Here is a 23006-nt window from a genome sequence, read left to right on the forward strand (position 1 = left end):
GAAAGGGCAGAGTTGAAGGAGCAGTACTAGAAGATTGGTTAGTGTTTACTGTGTACTAGGCTTGTGTCAAGGGTGTACCTGTGTTGCCATAGGTGACCTCATAGTAAGCCTATGAGGTAGGCACTATTTTTTAAACCAGTTTTACAGATGTGGTAAGAGATTTTGAGAGGTTTTTTTTTTATTTTGGCTGTGCCAGGCGGCATGCAGGATCTTAGTTCCCTGACCAGGGATCAAACCTGTGCCCCCTGCATTGGGAGCTCAGAGTCTTAACCACTGGACCGCCACGGAAGTCCCCAGATTTTGAGATTTTTGATCAGAATTGATGACCACACAGCTCCCTTTCTCAACCGGTATTTTACTGCCCCTCAGGAGAAACCAGGGTTGCAGTTTACAGGCTGAAGAGCCTTTGTAGGAGGGCCAGGTGCGGACAGCCGGGGCCCAGGCGCTGAGCTGGTCCGAGTCTAGTGCTTATCTCTCACGGCATGAAAGCCGAGGTTTTCCAGAGCTGGCCGCCTACAGAATGCTGTCTGCAGAGGCTGAAGGGAGAACGAAGCTCGGAACCAAGAGCTCGGCGTGATCAGCATGTGGGCAGAACCAGAGGTGTGTCCTGTTGCAGCGGTGAAGAGTGGACTCCAGCCGTGCCCTCGGCTGCCCGTTTTGTTTTAAGGTGGCCGCCACTGGCAGGGCTGCCACCTATTCCAGGCCCTGTCAGAGGGGTGTTTGCTCAGACACTGTGGACAGAAACCTCATCTTCTCTCTCTCGTGTCCCTCAGAGTCCCTGGTGCGTTATTCAGCTTAGAAAAGTAGGGGAAGCATGCTGGCGGATGAAAGACAATTGAGGTTCCCCCCACCCCCTGCAGTGCTCCAAACACTGCACAGTATGCGTCAAACACGGGACAGAACTTACCCCTCCCCGCCACCGCAAGGCTGAAAGTAAACCAGATTGATACGAGACTAAGATCTAGACAAGGACAAGCCTCATCTTCAGTGTGGAGGATACTTTACACTGGGAAACTCTAGTCAGTGTCTCATCCCATCTGTCTCTGGGCAAGAATTTTTGCATCTCACTGAGCTGGAGCTATCAGAGCTTCCAGCCACGTATCATGCAGGAGTGGCCAGGGTAGGAGAGAAGAGAGTGGAGGTCTGTCGAACATCCGAGGTGGCATTTATATCCACTGTCGTGGTTAGTCCTCACAGCAGCCAGTGAGGTGGTGGTGGACATTTCTTTGTATTAAGAATCTTGATAGTCAGACTGACTATGACGTATCTAAGAACACTCAGCTGGTAACTGGCAATCTTGTGACGTGAACCGAGGCCTATTTGATTCCAAAGTCCGTACTTTATACTTTACCACAGTTCCAGGATGATCTTCCCTAAAGTAATTCTGGGAAGCATCCATCCAGAGCGTTCCAGTAATGTTCGAAGCCTTGCTTTTCACAGATTCTCTGGACTTTGTCACCCAGTGGCTGGAAGAAGCCGCAGATGACCTTATGAATCAGAAGTGTAGAAATGCCCTGCCGGCTGTGGGAGAGGCCTCTGGCTCTGGGGACGGTCCCGGGCCAGATCCTGTTGCTGTCCAGAATTATGCATACCTGAAGCTTCTGAAGTGGGACCACCTCCACAGACCTTTCCCTGAAGTAGGTGCTCCAGAGCAGTCTGACTGCTCATTTCTTTTTTGTGCTGCTGAACTTTAAAAAAAATAATAGTTACAATTCACATACCAGAAAAATCTCCCTTATAAGTTGTATAATTCACTGGTTTTTAGTACATTCACAGAGTTACGCTTCCATTACCACTGTTTAATTTCAGAACATTTCCGTCACCCAGAAAGAAGCCCTGTACCCATTAGCGGTCACAACCCTCCCCCCACCCCCTGGCAACCATTAATCTTCTTTATGTCTCTATGGATTTGGCCTATTCTGGACTATTCGTTTAAACGGAATCATGCAATATTGGCCATTTGTGTCTGGCTTCTTAGCATGAAGTCCATCCATGTTGTAGCATAAATCAGTACTTCATTCTTTTTAAGTCTTTTTTATTGTGTTAAAATATACACAGCATAAAATGTACCATTTTTAAGTGTACAGTTTAGTGGCACTAAGTACGTTCACATGACTCTGCGGCCATCACAGCCACCCATTCATGGAACAGATTGGAACCCAGTACCCTTTAAACACTAACTCCTCATTCTTCCCTCCCCCGGTTCCTCTGTGTTTCTGAACCTGACTACTTTAGCTACCTCATGTGAGTGAAATCACACAGTATTTGTCCTTTTGTGACTCGCTTATTTCACTTAGTATAATATCTTCAAGGTTCATCCACGATGTTGTTTGTGGCAGCATTTCTTTTCAAGGCTGAATAATATTCCATTGTATGGCTATACCCCATTTTGCTTTATTCATTCATCAGTTGATGGACAACTGATGGGCTACTTTTGGGCTGTTGTGAATTGTGCTGCTCTGAATATTTGTGTACAAGTTTTTGTGTGGCCATGTGTTCTCAGTTCTCTTGGGTATGTACCTAGGATTAGAATTGCTGGGTCACGTGGTGACTCTTAAGTTTAACATTCTAAGGAACTGCCAGACTATTTTCCAAAGTGCCTGCCTCATTTTACAGTCCCACCAGCAGTGTATGGGGCTTCTAATTTGTGCTGCCGAGCTTCTGTCCTGTTTTTACTCATCTTGATGAAAACCCTAACAGTGACGGTGCTTTTCAGTTTTATCTAAAGAAACTTCTTCCCCTTCCATGCAGAGCAATATACATATTTTTAAATTTATTTATTTATTTTATTTATTTAATTTTGGCTGCGTTGTGTCTTTGTTGCTGCGTGCGGGCTTTCTCTAGCTGTGGCTCGCGGGCTTTAGGCACGTGGGCTTCAGTAGTTGTGGTACACGGGCTTCGTTGCTCCGCGGCATGTGGGATCTTCCCGGACCAGGGCTTGAACCCGTGTCCCCTGCATTGGCAGGCGGATTCCTAACCACTGCGCCACCAGGGAAGCCCAGAGCAATATTTTTTTGCTTTGTATGTTTTTCGTAGTAAGTGCTTCTAACTGCAGGAGTCCTTTAAGGAGATGACTAACGGGGGATCCCCCCAGCAAATAGCTGGTTTGGCGTCTAGACTCCCCCTCTTTTTTAAGGGCACTCAGGCTTCTTATCTCTAGCCTCAGATCCTGCTACTTCTCTAAGTTTCTTTCTCAGTTCCTTATTTTTCTTTTTGAGATGTTGTGAGCCTAAGGTTTCACCTCTTGCCTCTGAGTTCCCTGTTTTGTGCCAGAGCAGGCTCTAAAGGGGGTATTGAAGTGGGGATGGGGAGCTTCCTTCCTGCAGAGTGACATGCTCTCTCCTCTCTCCTGCAGACATTTCTCTTAAAAAATAGACGTGGGGGACTTCCCTGGTGGCACAGTGGTTGAGAATCTGCCTGCCAATGCAGGGGACATGGGTTCGAGCCCTGGTCTGGGAAGATCCCACATGCTGCGGAGCAACTAGGCCCGTGAGCCACAATTACTGAGCCTGCGCGTTTGGAGCCTGTGCTCCACAACAAGAGAGGCCGCGATAATGAGAGGCCCGCGCACCGCGATGAAGAGTGGCCCCCGCTTGCTGCAACTAGAGAAAGCCCTCGCACAGAAACGAAGACCCAACACAGCCATAAATAAATAAATAAATAAATAAATAAACCCAAAGTTTAAAAAAAAAAAAAAAGATGTAACACTCAAGATTTAAGCTTTAAAAAAAAAAAAAAAAGCCTTGGGGAAAATGGTGTTTTCACTGGGGACAGATGTCTACTCTCAGAATTGATCCTTGGAAATCCTTTGCGTCCTAAACCCAAGTACGGCATACTGCTAGGAGGCCACAAAGCAAGGATGCTGCCCTGTAACAAAATGAAGTCAAAAAAGAGACTGGTAAAGCCTCTCTGTTTAACAATAGAGGAGTCTCCCTTCAAAGATGGTTTTTACTTCTTAGGGAGAATTCTGGGCTAAGGCTCCACATTGTTAATGTCTTGATTTGGTGTGTCAGTTTCGTACAGCAAGACTGGTCCTTAAAGTTTATTTGATTAATCTGTAAAAACTCAGATCAGAAGTCATATCTCCTCAGCCTTTCCACTTCCCTTTACCTCACCCCACACAGGGGACTTTGGCCTGGCAGGGCCTGGGCCTGTCTGTAACACAGGGACGCCGTCATGGAAATTCACTCACTGACTACTTTCCAGGTGTTATCTGTCATTCCTACTTTTTCTACTTATCGTTCATTTTTCTCCTTATCGTTCATTTTTCTCTTTCTTTATTCACGCCCCAGTTCTTGAGAGCCTCCTTTGTGCTGGATACTGAGGGGGATACTGAGGTGAATAAGTGTATTTCTCCCCTCCTTCCCTCCTGTGCCCTGGATGGGGTGGCTGGTTGTCTGGTTGGCCCAGGACTGGGAATGGGAGTGGGGAGGGGGTAGTGTTCACAGGCCTTGGGAGTTTCAGTTTTTAAACCAGGCCACGCCCGGAAAAACTGGGATGAGTTGGCCCCCTGTGTACCTCATTACTCTTTCCCGTCTAATGATGTAATTCCTATTTATTGAGTGCTGGCTCTGCCAGCCACTTTATTATTATCTTTCTTTTTTTAATACATTTATTTATTTATTTGTTTATGGCTGCGTTGGGTCTTCATTGCTGCACGCGGGCTTTCTCTAATTGTGGCGAGCAGAGGCTGCTCTTCATTGTGGTGCGCGGGCTTCTCACTGCGGTGGCTTCTCGTTGTGGAGCACGGGCTCTAGAGCACGCGGGCTTCAGTAGGTGCCGCGCGTGGGCTCAGTAGTTGTGGCTCCTGGGCTCTAGAGCGCAGGCTCAGTAGTTGTGGCTCATGGGCTTAGTTGCTCCATGGCCTGTAGGATCTTCCTGGACCAGGGATCGAACCCGTGTCCCCAGCATTGGCAGGCAGATTCTCACTGCGCCACCAGGGAAGTCCCAGCCACTTTATATACATGGTCTTTTTTCATCTTTCTTTCTTTCTTTCTTTTTAATTTTTATTGGAATATAATTGATTTACAGTGTTGTGTTAACTTTCTGCTGTACAGCAAAGTGAATCAGTTATACATGTACATATATCTACTCTTTTTTAGATTCTTTTCCCATATAGGTCATTACAGAGTATTGAGTAGCGTTCCCTGTGCTATGCAGTAGGTCCTTAATAGTTATCTATTTTATATAGAGTGTATATTGTCAATCCCAGTCTCCCAGCTTATCCCTCTCCCTTTTTTTCATCTTTAAAACAGCACTGTGAAGGAGGAATCCCCATTTTGCCTAGGGCTCAGAGAGTTGAAGAAACCTGCATGAGGTTGTGCTGCTATTAAATGATGAAGTCTGGGTTTACACCCAGTCTGGCTCATGTTGTACTGCAGCCTTCCTAAGGGAGAGGGGCGCTGTGGTGGAAGAATTCACACCTGACTCCCTTATGGCCGGCTCTGAAAGGACTAGAAAATCCTCAGGGGAACTTCAGAGGCCTCCGTATGGGCTGCGGCCCCACTGCCCTCTGCCGGTCACAGCCCGAACCTGCAGCTCAGGATGATTTCTGTTTTATTCATTGCAGACAGTTTTGATGGACCTTTCTCGCTTCCAAGAGTTCCAGCTCCAGCTGGAGCAGCTGACCGTCCTGGGGGCCGTATTGCTGGTCACGTTCAGCATGGCAGCCCCAGGAATTTCCAGCCAGGCCGACTTCGCTGAGAAACTCAAGATGATTGTGAAGATTCTGCTCACAGATATGCATCTGCCGTAAGTGACGGAGAGCTGTGGCGACCAGGGCCTTCAACAGATGGTGGGAGGCAGCGGGGGGCAGGGAGCAGACTGAAGCGGGGGTCTGCGGTGTAAGGCAGAATCGGGGAAACTCGCCAGAGACTGAGGAAACCTGGCAGTGCAGCGCAGGATTTACTCAGGGTCACACGGTCAAGGTTAGAGTCCGCTCCAGGGCTGATTAGCGAGGCTCTAGGACAGTGGCTTTCAAATGTTTGTGACCAGGACGCATAGTGAGAAATTCACCTTCTGTGGTTACGGTGCATACTTGGACACACATGTAACTGCAATAAAAACTTGACAAAGTGAAACTTACCCAACTGTCCTTAATACTTCCTGATATTTCTATTCTATTCTTGTTCCATTAAAAAGAAAAAAAATACTGGTTGCTACCCAGTGAATTGCTTTCATAATCAACTAATAGTTTGGTCAACACAGTCCTAGGGAAAGGTCAAATAAGAAACAAGCTGCATTCCTCCAGAGTGTGTGAATGTGATTAAAGTTTTCTGCCCTTTGCACACTCCTCATAGACATTTTGTACTGAGTGTAAATGGATTATTTATCAACCAGCACCAATCCACACTTGTGTGAGGGCAAGTGCTTCTGCAGTGAAATCAGATTAGGTGATTTACGTGGTTTCCAGCATATAGAATATTTTTGAATGTTTCTAAGTAAACCTGTATCTGACAACGTCCACCTCAGAGGATTCTTCAAGTGGAATGTCCCCAAACCTTCTCCTCCTCCTTACAAAGTGGAAGAATTGGCTGCTGAGTTTGCACACAGCCTGCATGTGTTCAGTGCGATGAGGGGCGTGTCCACGAGTTGTGACCTGGGGCTCAACAGTCTTGACTCAGGCCTGCAGGGTGTTTGCTGAGGCGAGGCCTGGCCTGAGGCCCTTGCACAGGTGTAGCCCTGGGCTGTCACCTAGGTCCCCCTCCAGTAAAACTGCTCTGTCAAAGCTACTGAGGAGGAGGGCCTGTCCGGCGCTTCCTTGGGAGGCCAGCCCTGCCTTGTCCACCCTGGCCCCAGCAGCAAGTCCTGGGGCTCTCACATTTGCTCCCACTCATTCTACTGTACACAGCCTCTAGATCCAGGACCAAGGCAATTGCCTTCTCAGACAACGCCCACCAGCACAAGGGCTCTCCACAGAGAATCCAGGGGAGCCCAGGAGCCCCAGGGAATCGAGGTGTGAATTTTAACTTTTAGATTTCAATTTTATTTGTTCTTTGAAAGTCGTTAATACACTGTGTTTCAAAAGCCTAAAGGGACAAAGTAGTATCCAATGAAAAGTTTCTCTCCCACTCCGTCCCACGGCTACCACATTTCTGGTTTCTGGTGTGTTGCTCCAGAGGTGTCCAAGGTAGTCCTAAGTCAGTTCCAGGGTTATTTCACCACTCAGATGCTAGCAAGAAGTTAGCTTTTAGATTGTTAGACCAGGCATAACCTGAGCCCTCCCCTTGCCACTGTTCTTTCTGGCAGAGAGAGACGGGTAGAGAGACAAAGTCCCCTGAGTTGGATGGATGCAGTCTGAGGGGTTCGGGGCAGGGAAGAGGCACAGTTTTCCCCTTGAACCCATCAGTCTGTGAATTGGTCGCTGTGACTCTCCCCAAGCGGGGGCTGGGAGGGGGGGTGGATGTGCACTTTGTTGATGGGCCCTTTCTTCACTGGCTTCTCCTTCCCTTCTCTGCTCAAGCTCCTTCCATCTGGAGGATGCCCTGACTACCGTTGGGGAGAAAGTCTGCCTGGAGGTGAGCAGCTGCCTTTCCCTGTGCGGGTTCAGCCCCCTCACCACGGACAAGGAGGCCGTGCTCAAGGGCCAGATCCAGGCCGTGGCCAGTCCTGACAACCCCATCCGCAGGATCGTGGGTACGTTTGGGCGAAGGCGGGACCAGGGATATGCCTGTGATGGGCTGGCAGACAGGCCCCTCTGCGGACATCTAGAAGGGTTTGATGGATTACGAGTGCCAGTGAGTGAAGAGAGAGTGATTATTCACCATAGTGCAATCAGGGCGACCCGAAGCTTTGGCCAAGTGACTAGGCAGCCATCACTGTCCTGAGGGCTCTGGCTTTGCAATCACCGGTCTTGGTTCAGAACCCTGCTCCGTCCAGCACTGTGAGGTGGCGGGAAACAATATATTGGTCTCTGCCCCTGGCTCCTGGCACAGAGCTCCTGAAACTCTGGTAGTTTCCTCAGTGGTAAGAGCGCTAGGGGCATCTTTTGTTCTGGTGTTTGGTCTTTGACCTTGGCTCCTGACCCGGAGCTCCTACATCCTTTGGAGTTTCCTGGGTGCTGGGAGTGTCTTGCGTTCTGAGTAGGTGACTCTTGATGGGCTCCTGGGTGGGGGGCTGGTCACCCGAAAGACCAAGCCATGATTAGAAGCTTGGAACTTTCAGCCCCGCCCTCCATCCTCCAGAGAGAGGAGAGGGGCTAGAAATGCCTACATGATGAAACCTTCACAGAAGTCCCAAAAGTACAAGGTTTGGAGAGCTTCTGGTTTGCTGAACACATCCGTGTAGTGGACGGGTGGTGCGCCCCAGCTCTGCGAGAACAGAAGCTCTTGCCCTCGGGACTTTCGCCGACCTCACCCTATGTATGGCTTCTTCCGACTCTTCATTTGTATCCTTTATCAGATCCTTTATTATTTAATAAACTGGTAAACCTAAGTAAGCGTTTCCCTGAGTTCTGTGAGCTATTCTAGCAAATCATCAAAATCCAAGGGAGAGGACGTCATGGCAACCTCCGATTTGTAGTCAAGTCAGAAGTTGTGGATGACCTGGGGGCCTCCTCCTTGTGATTGGCTTCTGAAGTCAGGGGCAGTCTCGTGGACCTGAGCCCTTAACCTGTGGGATCTGAGGCTATCTCCACGTAGTGTCAGAACTGAGTAAAATTGTAGGACGCCCAGCTGGGGTCACAGAGAATTGCTTGGCGTGGGGACCCTTCTCCCCCGGATCTGGAGTCAGAAGCGTTTTGAATGTGGTAGTGGCGCGAGGGTAAGGGAGAAGCATAGCTGTAGTACAAGGCTAGGACGGGTTTTCTTTACAAGCACTTACTGTGTAGCTTGAGCAAGTGACGTGATATTTGAGTTTCATCATCTCTAAAAAGGGGGTAATACCAACACCTGCAGGGTTGCTGAGAGGACTGCAGGTGATAAGATATGTAAGGTGCTTAAGCAGAACCTGGCAGCACATAGGGAGGACTCACTAACGAGTTGCAGCTATTAAAAATATTACTCCAGACTTCCCTGGCGGTCCAGTGGTTAAGACTCTGCACTTCCAGTGCAGGGGGCATATATATATATATATATATATATATATATATAACTCTGCTATATGAGCTGTTACTTTCCATCATCACTGGTTGATTCTGTTCACTACATCTAATATTTAATTTTTACATCTAATACATCTAATATTTAATTTTTTAAATTATTGTCATTTAATTAATTGTAAAGTCCTTCCTTAACTTCTTTATGAACTCAGATAGATGTTCATCTTATAAATAATGAAAAGTTAGCAGGCTTCAGGCAAAAGCAGAATGATCTGTGGTTATCAGATTCTAGGTTGGAGTAGAGGCTGAACCAGTGACATGGGTGTGCTTCTAATGCCATGACTTTTTTTTATTTCATCCCAGGCCCGCGTTAGTCACAGTTTCATCTTCAGGTCCCTCAGGAGGACCCTCCTGATGCTGCAGGGCCCTCGGACTGTCAAGCTCATTGTTGTCAACCGGGGTGGGGATGTGGGGAAGTGCTGCGAAGAGACCACTGGCTACTAAGCTGCTCCCTTAGTCCTGTCATCTAGGTTGTTTAGTCACAGCCAGTTAAGTGTGTTACTGGACTCCAAAGGATGTAAGTCAGTTGCACCTGAGAAGGTTCCCTAGGGCATGAGGTGGGTGTGAAGTTTGAAAACGCTTATTTAATATAAATGCCGCTATTGCTTTTGTAATAAAATCTGCAAGGTGCGGCTTGCACACACACTTTTTTGGCAGCTGAGGGTACACAGGAAAGTGCAAAAATATCATAGCAGGGGGTGGGCTAAAGAACCATCAAAGTAAATGATTCCTCAGAGTAGGACAAGTTGCCCACAACTCCATGGCCTTCATTGCAGGCTTTGGAGAAGGAGGCTTCGGCTTCTTTCATGTGGGCTTATGGGAAAATCTAGATCACAAGCCAATAGTGCTGGAGTCTTCTTTTTTTTTTTTTAAAGTGCTTAGTTAATTAATTAATTTATTTATTATTTATTTTTGGCTGTGTTGGGTCTTCGTTTCTGTGCAAGGGCTTTCTCTAGTTGTGGCAAGCGGGGGCCACTCTTCATCGCGGTGCGCGGGCCTCTCACTGTCGCGGCCTCTCTTGTTGCGGAGCACAGGCTCCAGACACACAGGCTCAGTAGTTGTGGCTCACGGGCCCAGTTGCTCCGCGGCATGTGGGATCTTCCCAGACCAGGGCTCGAACCCGTGTCCCCTGCATTGGCAGGCAGATTCTCAACCACTGCGCCACCAGGGAAGCCCAAGAGTCTTCTTTTTTTTAAATAAATTTATTTATTTATTTTTGGCTGTATTGGGTCTTCGTTGTTGCGCACGGGCTTTCTCTAGTTGCGGCGAGGGGGGGGCTACTCTTTGTTGTGGTGCGCGGGCTTCTCCTTGCGGTGGCATCTCTTGTTGGGGAGCACAGGCTCTAGGCGCGCGGGCTTCAGTAGTTGTGGCTCGTGGGCTTAGTTGCTCCGCAGCATGTGGGATCTTCCCAGACCAGGGCTCGAACCCGTGTCCCCTGCATTGGCAGGCAGATTCTTAACCACTGTGCCACCAGGGTAGTCCCTTTCTCTTCTTTTTTGAACTTGCATTTCCTGCTTTATTTTTCCTCCCACTTTTTATATGATCTTAAACAATGGCTAATGTTGGTCTCAGTGTGCCTTGCTCTTCTGAGAGCAGAACCTGGCAGCACCCTAATCTCCCCTTAATCGTTCATACATTTATCCTTGCTTTCCAAGTGTATTTTGGGCTTTGCCTGGTGGCCAGGCCTCATGGCAGGCACTGTGCTGGGTGCTGGGGAGAGAATGATGAATAAGATGAGCATGGTCCCACCCCGTGGAGCGGACCAGCTTTGTGGCGGTGGGGGGGTGGGTACAGTACAAATGGGATGAATGTTCAGACGTGGGAGGTGCCTCAGGATGGTCAGGGAAGACTTTCCCGAAAAGGTGATGTTTAAGCTGAAAACTGAAGCATAAATAGAAGCTTGTAAAGTCACCCTGACCAAGAAGCAAACAACTGCATTCTTTTCTATCGCAGATTCCCGAGTCCTGACCTTCTTAGAAACCTACCTTGTCTCCAGTCATCAGAAGCCATTGCCCACAGCCCCAGGGGGATTAGGTCCCGTTCAAACAGAGCTGGAGGAAGTTGCCATTAAGTTCGTGCGCCTGGTCAACTATAACAAGATGGTCTTCAGTCCCTACTATGATGCGATCCTCAGTAAGATCCTTGTCAGACCCTAACGCCTCTGCTCCCTACAGCAGCAGTGTTACCCACTGGACCTGTTCTCAGCTGTAGTGTTGCTTTGGAAAATGGCTGCTTAGTACATTTCTGTTTAACAGCACTGATGCCAAAAGGAAGAATATTGTGTATCACTGTTGAAAAGACTTGTTGAAAAATGTACCTAATTCTGTTTTGAGGGTTTGTGTTTATGAGTGCAAGTTTACAAATCAGAGAAGCTTTTTGTTATCGTTAGTTTTGTAGGTAGCACTCAGCTTTTAACGGGTGGATTGCCGTGTGTCTCCACTCACACCCTATCGTGATCGTAGCTGCCTCGTCTCTCCCAGGAGCCTGGGACCTCTTCGTGCCATCTGGCTCGTTTTTCTTTCAGACACCCAGGAGTATCTGACAGCCACCCCAGAGTGAACAGAACCAGGCCGTGATGCGTTTAGACCCTTGCCCCTCTCCTGCCCAGCCCAGCCCTCCTCCTTCCAGGTATTTTGTGTTGGAAGGACTTTATATAGTCTTACTGCCTCCACACACCTCCCGCACCCACTATTTATTGCTTTCTCCCTGCCTGGGCTACCCGGAGCCCCAGAACCCTTTTGTTCTAGAGGAGAGTTATTTGATTTTAAAAAGCTTACTTGTTTGTACAAAATTACTTCTGAGCCTGGATGATAGCAGTTGTGGGATCTAGAGAAAGGGAAATTCTGTGACTTTCACGCTTTGAAAGTCAAGGAGGAATATTTTTTTAAATATATGTTAGTGTAATATATAGAAGAGGACAGATGTCTAAAGTTTTTACTGAAAAGTTCACTCTGATACAATACATAGATGTATTGATTGGATTCGAATTCCAGCATTCGATTTAAGTGTTTTCAGGTAAAATAGCGGTAGCTCACTTATTTCTTGGATAACGAAGTTATAGGAAATCCCTGGTATTTATTGAGGAACTTCAGTGACCAGAATTCCTGACATATCCTGTGACTGAAAGGGTAGCTTGGCTCTCACAGGTGACCTGTTCTGTTAAAAAAAATAAAATGTGCGCACGTGCCTGTGTGTATTTTAGACAGGGACGTTTTGTTAGAAACAGAGCCATGAAGTTGTTGGGCGATCTCCAGTTGCCAGAATCATGCAAGGAATCCCTTCATCCAAGCTGATGAGGGCTGGGGTGGAGCTGGGGACAGCGTTGGGGAAACATCCACCCTGTACACTGTGTAGTGATGTGAGGCTTCAAGAGGAGTGAAGGTTATACTGGGAATGTGATTTCTGCAAGTATTTGCTTCTAATATTTTTACTTGCAGTCAGAAATGTATGCTGGGTTATGGGGTCAGAGGTCATATTAATAAAGTTTAGGCTGAAGGACAAATCCTCCAAGGTTTCAAAGAACAAAATCACATCTTTTGTAGCTTATTCAATGAGGTCACCTCTGGAATTGTTTCTGGAGATAAGGCTGCTGTGGCAGCTGTGCTCACTGGTTGTAGAGTATGAGGTTCCAGGGGGCAGCACTCTTGCTTGCCTCAGCCTCAGTGTTTGGGTCCCTCCTCCGCATCCAAGGATGCTGGAGAGGAGTGTTACCCTCACAGATGCAGGGTGGGTCACCAGCTCCTGCAGCCATTTTCCCTAAATCTCAAAGTTTCTTCATTTTGCTTTCTTTTGTAAGAGTTAACTCTTAGGTGGTTTTTTTCTTTCTTTTCCCTCATGGGTTCCTACATAGACAGAGTGAAGTTTGAACAGTTTGAAATCTTGATGCATATATAACAGGGAGCTTCACAGACTCCTGTGGCCCCCACTACCTCAGTGTCCACTGGTGGAATTCTACAGAAGCCAGAATGAAGATGGCAAAGTTCAGAATCACAATATTCATATTGAATCGTTTTGTTGTTGCTCTTTGAAGATAAGTGAGCTAGTTTTCTTCCTGGAGTCTCATAGGATTATCACTAAGGGCCAGGAAAATTCATTTAGTTCATTTAGTCACTCAGGAAATATTTGCTAAGCATCTACTTAGAACTCCCCCCTACGGCTCTCCCTCCAAGACAAAAATACCTTTGGCGTATAAATTATCCTTCAGAATTGAATTGGGTTATATACTGCATACTGATTGCATTTGATATGGTTTCCTGCCTAACGGGTTTGTGGACAACATGTCTTTTGTGGAAGTGCTAAGTTTATTTGGCACTAGTATTTCACTGTAGGTGGGTAGAACTGATTGCCTTGAGAGTTGGGTTGATATCAGCAGGTCAGTTAGATTTCTTTGATAGTCTCCTGAATGAATGAATGAATGAATGTCCAGAGCGGTAACTGCTGCCTTGTCAGCTCTCAACTGATTGGGTGGATAGTGGGTGGATTCTCACTCTACATATATATATTTTTTAATCTTATTCTAAAGCAAGCTGTAAAATGTGATTGTTTATGTAACCCTTTATAAATATACTTCAGGTAAGAGTTACACTGATATATCTTACTGATTAATGCAGTGGACAGGTGTATAGGAACTTTTTTCTCTGTGAAGAGAAGTTATTAAAAAGTTTGACTCAATAGGCACATAACGTGCACATACTGGCTGACAATTCTGAATGGATTATTTAGCAGTTCTGTTTTTGTGGCTTATTTTACTTTCTCCAAAGTCTTAAGATAGCTGGGAATGGAGCAGCCTACTTTCCTGGTGAATTTCAAAGGGAGGGAATAGGTGTTTGCTGTTTGATTTCCAGTGACATTTTGGCATGCCCTGATTTCTATGTATAACATTTGTATTTCTTTTAATTTTGAGGCAGGGTGGTAGAGTGGAAAGACTGGGAGCTGTCAAGAAACCAGAGTTTTGATCCCATTTCTGTTATGTGATTAGCTCGAGCAAATCAGGACCCATTTCCAATACCTATAAAATGAAAGGACTGGATTTGACCTTACAAGCGCCTTTCCAAGTCTGACATTCTGTAGTAAATCTGACTGGAATAACTTAAGTAGACTGCAGTAGGATTGTGCAGAAAGTTCCTGATTTAGAGGAAGATCTGGGTTGAGTTTTTCCTCTGTTGCCTTCTTGCAAGGTCATGTGATGTTGGGCTAATTATTCTTCCTTGGGCTCCGTATTTTCACCCATAAAATGAGCATACTCCTAACTCACACTTCCTGTGAGGATTAAATTTGATAATGGATGTTAGAATGCTTTGTACATGCAAAAGGACTATGAATGACTTTATTAGCAACAAAGGAGAGCATATAACCCTCTGCCTGTAGGTGCATATCTGTTATCATGACAGATTCGACTGTTGGTGCCCAACCTCCCTTCAGTCAAGCACATTTTACAGGCCTGTAGGGAAGGTTTTCCTCCTGTCCTGTCCCAAGACTGTTATTTTCTTTTACCATCTCTTCTGTGCTAGAGCTGCAATCTTACTTTTCTCATCTGCTGCCGTTCACTCCACCCCAGTGGTTTCTCCCCATTTCCACCTCTATATCATTTGAAGTAAATGAATGCATGAATGAACAAATGAGTGGATGACTGAATGGTAGTGGATGATGGGCTATGAAACTCATGTTAAAAGGCACTATCTCATTGAAAACATAATCTAAATAAAGAATTACAATGATGTTTGCAATTGTGTATTTATATTGGGTTTTATATTGTATACCTATTTTAATGGATTGCCTTTTTATTCACAGTATTCAAAGCAGTTCATGGGATGGGGTAGGGGAAAACCTTTAGGCCTAAAAGCCTCTATTAACCTATCAAATGTTCACTGACACTTTCAGAAAAAGCTAGAAGTGTCAAAAACCTGAACAGGCAGAATTTTACTTAAAACTGCCCCTAGTGTGGGTTTCTGTCATACTGTGTTGCCTTCTGAACTAATCTATAGGCCTGATTTGATGGAATGTCACTTAATTTAGTAATCAGATGTGTCTGGAGTTGGTAGCAATAGTCAGATTTCACCATTATTGTGTTTGTTTTATCTGAACTAAACATTGAGAACCTTTAAGTGCAACTTCTGACTTAAAAGCAACCTTAAAATCGAAGTAACACTTTTTTTTTCCTTTCTAATTCTTGTTGCCTCTGCTTTTTAAAGTACTGTCTGCTGTAAGCTCGAAGCAGAAATTTGGTCAGGGCTCAGACGGGGAAGAAAATTTAGTAAACTGAATTGGTTTTTTGGACTTTTATTCCCAGACACTGGTAAGCTCACTTCTGTTGAATATTTAAGTTTTTACTTAAATTAGTAATATGGTACCTGAGTTTTGTTACTTGGTATGAATTACCTTTCAAGACTTCTGAAATTTTTATTAAATGAAATATAACTTCACTTGCTGAACGTCACAGTCAAGTAAGAACTACCAACTTTAATGAAGTTTGCTTTGGGAACTGAAATGTAAAAACCAAAATTTATGAGAAGCCCGCGCACCGCATCGAAGAGTAGCCCCCCGCTCGCCACAACTAGAGAAAGCCCACGTGCAGCAACGAAGACCCAGCGCAGCCAAAAATAAATAAATAAATAAATTTATTATTTTTAAAAAAAGCATATCCAATAGAGGATTATAAAATTACCAAATAAATTAATAATTATTGCCCAAGGTCAATATGCTGACAAAAGTGGTATATTTTTTCATTCTTTTCCAGTGGTACAATTTGACCAGTTTTATATTTACTAGGTAGCTATAGCCTTTTACTTTACTATGTGTGGCAACATAGATAAAACCTCTCGTTTGAAATTTAGTGCTAAAAGCCAGAGTTTGACTGATTTTTGTTTAGGAAGCATTTATGGTCCTTAAATTTTATCCAGTTCTAGAATTGTGGGGAGATGCTGTCATTGTTTTTATAAAGAGGAAAGATATGGATATCTTTTGGTAATTTCTCTCGGTCCAGCAATATGGATATATGAGAGTCCTTGGACATGTAGGACTGGCTATATATACCATGAGAGTCTACAGATAGATTTCCAAAAATAATTTCAGATTTCTAACATCATGCTACTTGTTCACTATGTTTACAAAAGGAATTATCAAACATTCAGACAAAATCATAATAAAAACTAAAAGTTCATATATATATATATATATATATATATATATATATATCAGGTAGAACATTAGAAAATATTTTCTTAAGAAATAATCCTTTTTAAGTTTAAAGGTCATATAATTTCTAGGGGGAAAAGTCTTAGAAACAAATGTAGTAGGAGCAATTGTAATACACATAATGGCCTTAACAGTCCTTAGTAGCACTTTTCCCCAAGGTAGGTAGGGGTGTGCGTGTGTGTTTCCTTATTACAATGCTAAAAAAAAAAAAAAAGCATTTTCCATAATCAATCAATCACGTGGCTTTCTTTTGTCACATGGGAACACTGTTACAGACCATTACAGGTATTTGAAACCATTTTGTCTTCTTCAATACACTACCCAAAGATAGCACTTCAGGAAAGATTCCATATCTCTATATTTTAAAGTTTCTGCTATATGGTACTACTTATGCCTTTCAGATTGTTTTGTTGATAACCATGATATTAAAAAAACCCACACAGCTTGAAAATGATACTTCTTAGGAAGATAACAAAATCTGAAGTAGAGGCAGCTGACTTTGTTTTGAGGAAATTTTTCTCAGCTTTACTGGGAAAATACTGGAGACATATGCTGTGATCAACTTAGGTAAATATAACCTTGCTATGTATAAATTTATATAAGAAAGTGATTCAAGATAACCTTTTATTATAGGTTTTATAGAAATATTTGAAGCTGATATTTAATCACACTTGAATTCAAATTCTAAATTGTGTACCCATTATGCAAGATTGTCTCTTTATAGCCTTCCCACTTTTCCTCTTTCTTCCTTATTTTTTGCTTTTATTCTGAATCACAATCCTTAGGCTCAACTCGTTGTTGGTCTAGTTTTCTAGAAATGAGTCAAGAGGAGGTAACGTTGCTAAAAAAGAGCAAAACTTAATTCTTCTGGCTTCTTTTAATTTTTATGGTAAGTTTTTGCTCACTGTAGCTAGTTTTTGGTTACTCGGCTGTAGTTTCCTTTAATGCTGTCTTTGTTTAGCTGATGAAAAAAATGTTCTTGAACACTGAGCACTTTTTGAAATATATTTATGTGAGAGCAAGACAGTGAGTGGTTAAAGGAATTCCCACACTTATGTTGCTTTTAAGAGACATGAAAGATAAAATATCTCAATCTATCTCACTCAGATTTAATTTGGGAAAAATGCATTCATATTTGAAAATTTCTAAAATGTTTAATTTGCTTCTTAAAAATGGATCCCTCATGTTTTCAAATAGTAGCAAAAAAGACCAGGAAAGGACAACAGTTAAGTGTATATATAGTAAATACAGGATGACTTTTCCTTACATTGTTGACATTTATTTTTAAACAAACAGTATCGGCTAAATAACATAAGTAGCTATTTCAAATAAAATCTGAATGAAAGCAGCAGCAGGAGACATGACTTTTTTGAGATCCTTTTATTTTTTAAAGGATTGTTTTTTAAAATTTTAAACTACAAAACCGATTCCGTACATTCTGCCATAAATAAAACAAACAATAAGGCAGGACTCTACATAAGCAAACCAAGAACAGCTGTTGTTTTCAGAAAATGTGATAAAATGCTTTACAATCATAAGCCATCCAGTTTTTAAAATAAAACTGTTGAAAACCCACAAGTCTTCAAGTGGTACATACAAGACACCCTTGAAGCGGGAACAAAATGTGGTTCTGCCACTTTGTACTGTTCTCACATTTTTGAAAACCTAATTTTGCTTAGAGCATAGGTCTGTTCCAAATCCTAAAATTCACATAGGTTGGTTGGTTTTTCTCAAGAAGCATATGAATAGAGGCACCAATGACAATACAACTTTGTTTCCAAGAACTTTGTAACAAAGCATTGTCTCTTTTAAACATATGACTTAAGAGGCAAAAGGAATCCTGGATAGGAGTTTTCTTTCAGAGGCAGGTTCTGTGCCTGCTTCACCGAATTCGCTTCTGCTGCCTTGCTCTGTAAATGTCATGAACAGGGGGAACGACAGCTCCCTTTTCCTCATCTTCATCTGAATCTTCGTTGGGCCTTTTGACAGCCTTGGTGAGTACTGCATTACTTTCCACCGGGCCATTGCCTTCTACAGCTAGCTCTGGGGCTCCTCCAGTAATGATCCTCACAGCTTCTTCAACTGCTATTGAAGCAAAACAAAAAGGACTGTTGTTGGAGGATGTTTAAAAGTATGCGACTGTGAAGGAATATGTATGTACTACTTTGGATACTTTATAATTTTGTAGCCTCCTATTAGGAAATTCTGAGATAGTACTACTGATACTATTGAATAAATAGTTTAAAGACAAAAAAGCTGCTGTTAAAATTAATAAAATTATTTTCAGAAGCCAAACCTGATAGTGCATGTTCACATGAACAGAAAAGATAAGCTTTTTATGATGTTTTTCTTAGAAGAATAAGAACATCAACAAGCCTCTCTGTACCAAAGAGGGTCTGGATCACTCCTAGGTGTCACTGTACTTCTGCAAGATGGCTAGCTGGTTTTGGAAACTTCAGTGCCAAAGAATGACAGTCTCTCCCGCCTAGGAAACAGCAATGTGAATTCCACTCTAGAAATGGAGACTCATCACTTACTATTTGGTATCTTGCATCTTCGGAAAATTTCCATCAGTTCATCCACTTGTACAAAAGGACCCTATTTTGATACAAAGAAAATTTAATCCCCAATAATCTGACAAAAGAGCCCTACTTTGTATTTCCCATGATACAAGAGAAAAAGCACACAATTACTATAATTACCCATAGAGCAAATATCTATCATGAAAATAGTGAACAAACCTGGAAACAAATAGGAGGAGGGAGAAGTTTCATTAAAACAACTGCTGCAGGTGGTACTGGGAACACTCCACCCGGGACAGGGTGTAAGCCCGGAGCTGTAAAAGAAGAGTAGGAATCAAATGGGATGGAAGAGTTTCTACACATGTAATGAACTAACGTAAGTAATTTGTACATAAATTACTATGTACAGATAGTCTATGTTGCTTTGTTCTGGACATCTTAAAATGTTTTTAGTGCTTTATATGTTTGACCAAACTCAAATGGGTGAGACAGTGAAAGCAGTCTCAACCCCATGGCCACTGGGAGGCAGAAAAGTAAACAAGTGACTTTGCATAAGGCAACCCAGGGGCTGAGCTAGTCAGTTTTTGTCACAAATCATGCCTAAGCCTCACAAGTCATTTTTTCAGCAATCCCATTTAAAGTCAGTTATACAGTAACATATTTAATCATAAGGGCCTTGTTCAAATAGAATCCAGAGAGGCTACTACCCATTAGTAAGTATAAACGATACCAAATAACATCACCAAAGTAAGTTTCCAGCTGTGCAGGTAATCTGTATGTAGCAGCATTTCTGAAAACTGTCTTAAGTATCACTGCCAAAATGGGTTACTGCAATCTGGATCAATGAGGTTTTGTTTTTTTCTTTTTTAAGACATTTTAAACTCATCTTGGTTCAAAGATTACAGCCAAACCACCTGTCATAGTGACCCTGAGTCTAATTATTAACCTACAATGGAAAGGTCACATTACTTTGCCCCCCACACCTCTCCAGTTAAACCAACAAACAAACTGAGGTCTCAGTACTGGATCTAAAGTCATGGCTTACGTGCTAAATGTCGTGGCTGAAATGGAATCATCTGCTGAGTGTCTGGTTTAGGGTATTCTGGTTTTCTATCCACTTCATCTTTCAGAACAGGCACTATAGAAGGAGCTACAACTGGGTCTGGAATTATAGCTGCTAGCTTAGCACGGGAGACATCCTGAAAATGCAGAACAGAAGAATCCTAAACCTGAAAAAGGGACTTATAGAGTATAACTGCAATTCTACAATCTTGAGGATACACTGTGAATAACTGGGTTAAAACCATAGAGAGAATGGAGAAAGATAAGCGAGAACTTCCATGATAGTAAAGGTTCTTAACAAGGAAAGCTAAAGGGCTGTAAAGACCAGTGTTAAGAATCATTAGACTCAGTGTCGCCAGGTGGGACATTTGTAGGATAGATACAAGCTTTTGTAGGTAATACATACCAGGTAGAGGTGGGGTAATTTGGAAGAAAATCTGCGGTTTTAGATATTTTCCTGATATCTCCCTTCCACTAAAATTGAACATCATCTACCAGGTTCTCTAAGTGAAGAAGCTGGATTAAGTAAGGTGCTGTTTCATGAAACCTAACATAAAGCTTATCATCACTTACATTAGTTCATAAGATTTTGCTAATGAAATGAAAAATTACTCCCAACATACTGTTATAGGGGAGAAGGAATGTTTGTTGAGCAACCACTATTTGTCAGTTTTTGCCATTTATTCCCTCTTTGAGGAGGCAAATAGTAACACCTCCATTTTATAGAAGGGGCTGACACTCAAAAGAAGTTCTGCTGTCTCCAATGTTAGATGGCTAAGAAGTAGAGAGAGGATTTGAGAGCACAGGCCTCTCTGACCTCACACCCATCCAGTCTTCTTTTCAGTGTCCCAGCAATGCCTGCCAGGGCCGAGAGCAACCTTCTGAGATATGTCAAAGGGAGCAACATGCTACCTATTAAAGAGGCCCTATCCCAGAGAAGTTCCTCTGCTACAGGTAACCAGTGTCAATCTGTCTAAAACCAAAAGAGCCTCTTTTGCCACCATCAAGGGATATAAGAGAATTTCATATTCTCAAAATTTGCTCATATGCATTTGGTGGCAAATCTAAATGAGTATGCCTACTGGGAATTACTTTTTTTTCTTTTTTTCCCTCTCTCACTTATGTGTGACACACAAAAGCATAATAATCCTTTCCAAATAAACAAAAGAACAGAAACAGAAATACAAGATGGAAAATTCATATTCAAGAAGTAGTTCTACTTAGATATTTTCATTAACTTCCTTAATTTCCATTTTCATCTTGGCAAAGTTGAAATAGCCTAAAAATTCCACATAATAGTCTTAAAATGTCTTTGGCTTTTCATTAAGAAGTAGTTAAACCAGAAGCAGAACCTGCTGATCCCTGAGCAGTAACCCCTTAGTTCAGAATAGGAACGTGGGGCTGGCACACAACTGGAGCTTCCATTAATGAAAAGGTCTGAAGTTTATTTTAATCTGGTTTAGCCAGTGAGACCCAGGCTAAAAGAGGGTAGTGAGGAAATACAGAATGATGGTGAGGAACATCCTAATGCTGGTTGGCTTAAGGGGACCAATCTAGGACTCTTGTGGATATAGCTTCCCTTTGGATTTCCATCTTAGTCTTTGTTCACATGACACAGAAAAATCAAGAAATGATAGAACAATGGTTTTCTCAGCAAGGGCTATTTCTAGGAGTGTGTAAACATTAATCTTTCCTCTTGGCCTGAATGAGTTCAGGTTCCAGATTTGTTTCCTTATGACTCAGTAGTCCAAACAGAAGAGTTCCATTCCTAGATAAGCTAATTTCCTAAAGGGCCCCACTGAAGGAGCCCTGTTTTAAAGATACAAATCCTTCAAGGAACTTTATGGATTTAATAAGCTATAATGTTTCTTCATTATATCTACAAAATATATAGCAGGAATTACTATATATGATCTCCTGTCAAAACACACACATCAGTCTTAAGAGCTATTAGAGAAAAACTAACCTAAGTGACATTCAGATTTTCTTTTGTTTTTCTTCCTTCACCCACCTCCTCCATCTGCCCACAAGACATAAGATATAACGCATTAACAATTTCCAGGAAAGAAAGTTTGTTAAATCTCATTTTAATTCTCATTTTGTTCAGTACTGTTGATACTCAATATTTCACAAACCCAAGGAAAATCCCTGAACTTTTTTGTATTCTGCAAATCTATTCTAAAGCTAGATTAATTTCTATTTCAGAATTTACTTTAGAGTGAAGTTTATCCATGAACTATTCTAAAACATTAGGAAAGTAAAGACACTACACACATCTTGAGCCCAAGTACATACCTTATACCCAAGCGCTTTTAGTTCACTTGCAGAGCAGGGATATAAATCCATGAACTTGTATCTATCTACCAGTAAAGCTGTTTCTTTGCCTTCATACTCTTCTTTGAATGCTGTAAACCGTCTTTTCTCCACTTTGAGTATACTAGCTAGATCACCAATATTACTTTCAAAAGCTAAAAATCGGGCCCAGATTTCTCTGTAAGAAAATAAATATCATCAATACTTTACTATTCTGGGTTTGGGGCTTAGAAAAAAGCTTTAAGTTCCCTTCCTCCCTTTTTTAAAAAAAATTATACAAGTCTCTCTTTTTATATTATAAAGATTTCCAAACTTCAGAAAAAGAGTAGTATAATGAATACCTATATACCATAACCTAGATTTAATCATTATTAATACTTTGCCATATTTGCTTCATCTTGTTTTTGCTTAAGTATTTGAAAGTAAATTACAGTCATCATAACCCTTCACCCTAAATATTTTCATATTTAAGGCTTTCTTTTGAGTTTTTACTTATTTAGCATACCTTCCTATCCTTTGTGGCCAGTAAGAGAGACATTTACACTAGAGAGAGTAAACTCTAGGTGGAAGAGTTGAAAAAGGAACCTAGACAGATTTCCAGTTTCTCCTGAATGATGTGGCTTCACCATTTTGTAGTGGCATGAATTAAAATGTAGAATACATTCTTGGGGCAATGTATGAATAAAAATATATTTCGAAATCTAACATGCTCTCTATTTTTTCCCATTAATATGGATTGTTGGGGACAAATTTGTGCCTCACCACTTCTCTAACAGCCAAAATTAATTCTCTAAGACTCTACTTAAATGTCAATAAGG

At 42.6% G+C, this 23006-nt stretch overlaps 2 protein-coding genes across 9 annotated transcripts in view; one reads left to right on the forward strand and one right to left on the reverse strand.

The window, feature by feature from the left end:
• Positions 1–12706, forward strand: part of TCP11L1 (t-complex 11 like 1) — a 31924-nt gene extending 19218 nt beyond the window's left edge. For 7 of the 8 annotated variants that reach the window (XM_059931351.1, XM_059931350.1, XM_059931352.1 and 4 more), the window contains 4 exons: positions 1441–1637; positions 5570–5751; positions 7463–7635; positions 11051–12706. In XM_059931351.1, the coding sequence (XP_059787334.1) occupies positions 1441–1637; positions 5570–5751; positions 7463–7635; positions 11051–11253 (755 nt within the window). In that variant the 3' untranslated portion in view covers positions 11254–12706. Of the gene's footprint in view, positions 1–1440; positions 1638–5569; positions 5752–7462; positions 7636–9400; positions 9576–11050 lie in introns of those variants that run through there. The other variant, XM_059931354.1, reaches the window with a different exon arrangement.
• A 5013-nt stretch (positions 12707–17719) lies between these two features.
• The window catches only part of CSTF3 (cleavage stimulation factor subunit 3), a 68359-nt gene continuing 63072 nt past the window's right edge, over positions 17720–23006 (reverse strand). Inside the window, exons 17-21 of the mRNA XM_059931347.1 lie at positions 22171–22366; positions 19859–20012; positions 19033–19127; positions 18829–18889; positions 17720–18376 (exon numbers count right to left, since the gene is read on the reverse strand). Coding sequence (XP_059787330.1) covers positions 18174–18376; positions 18829–18889; positions 19033–19127; positions 19859–20012; positions 22171–22366 — 709 coding nt within the window. The 3' untranslated portion in view covers positions 17720–18173. The remainder of the gene's footprint in view (positions 18377–18828; positions 18890–19032; positions 19128–19858; positions 20013–22170; positions 22367–23006) is intronic.

This window comes from Balaenoptera ricei, chromosome 8 (genome assembly GCF_028023285.1).
Source record: "Balaenoptera ricei isolate mBalRic1 chromosome 8, mBalRic1.hap2, whole genome shotgun sequence".
In the NCBI taxonomy this organism is placed as follows: Eukaryota; Metazoa; Chordata; class Mammalia; order Artiodactyla; family Balaenopteridae; genus Balaenoptera; species Balaenoptera ricei.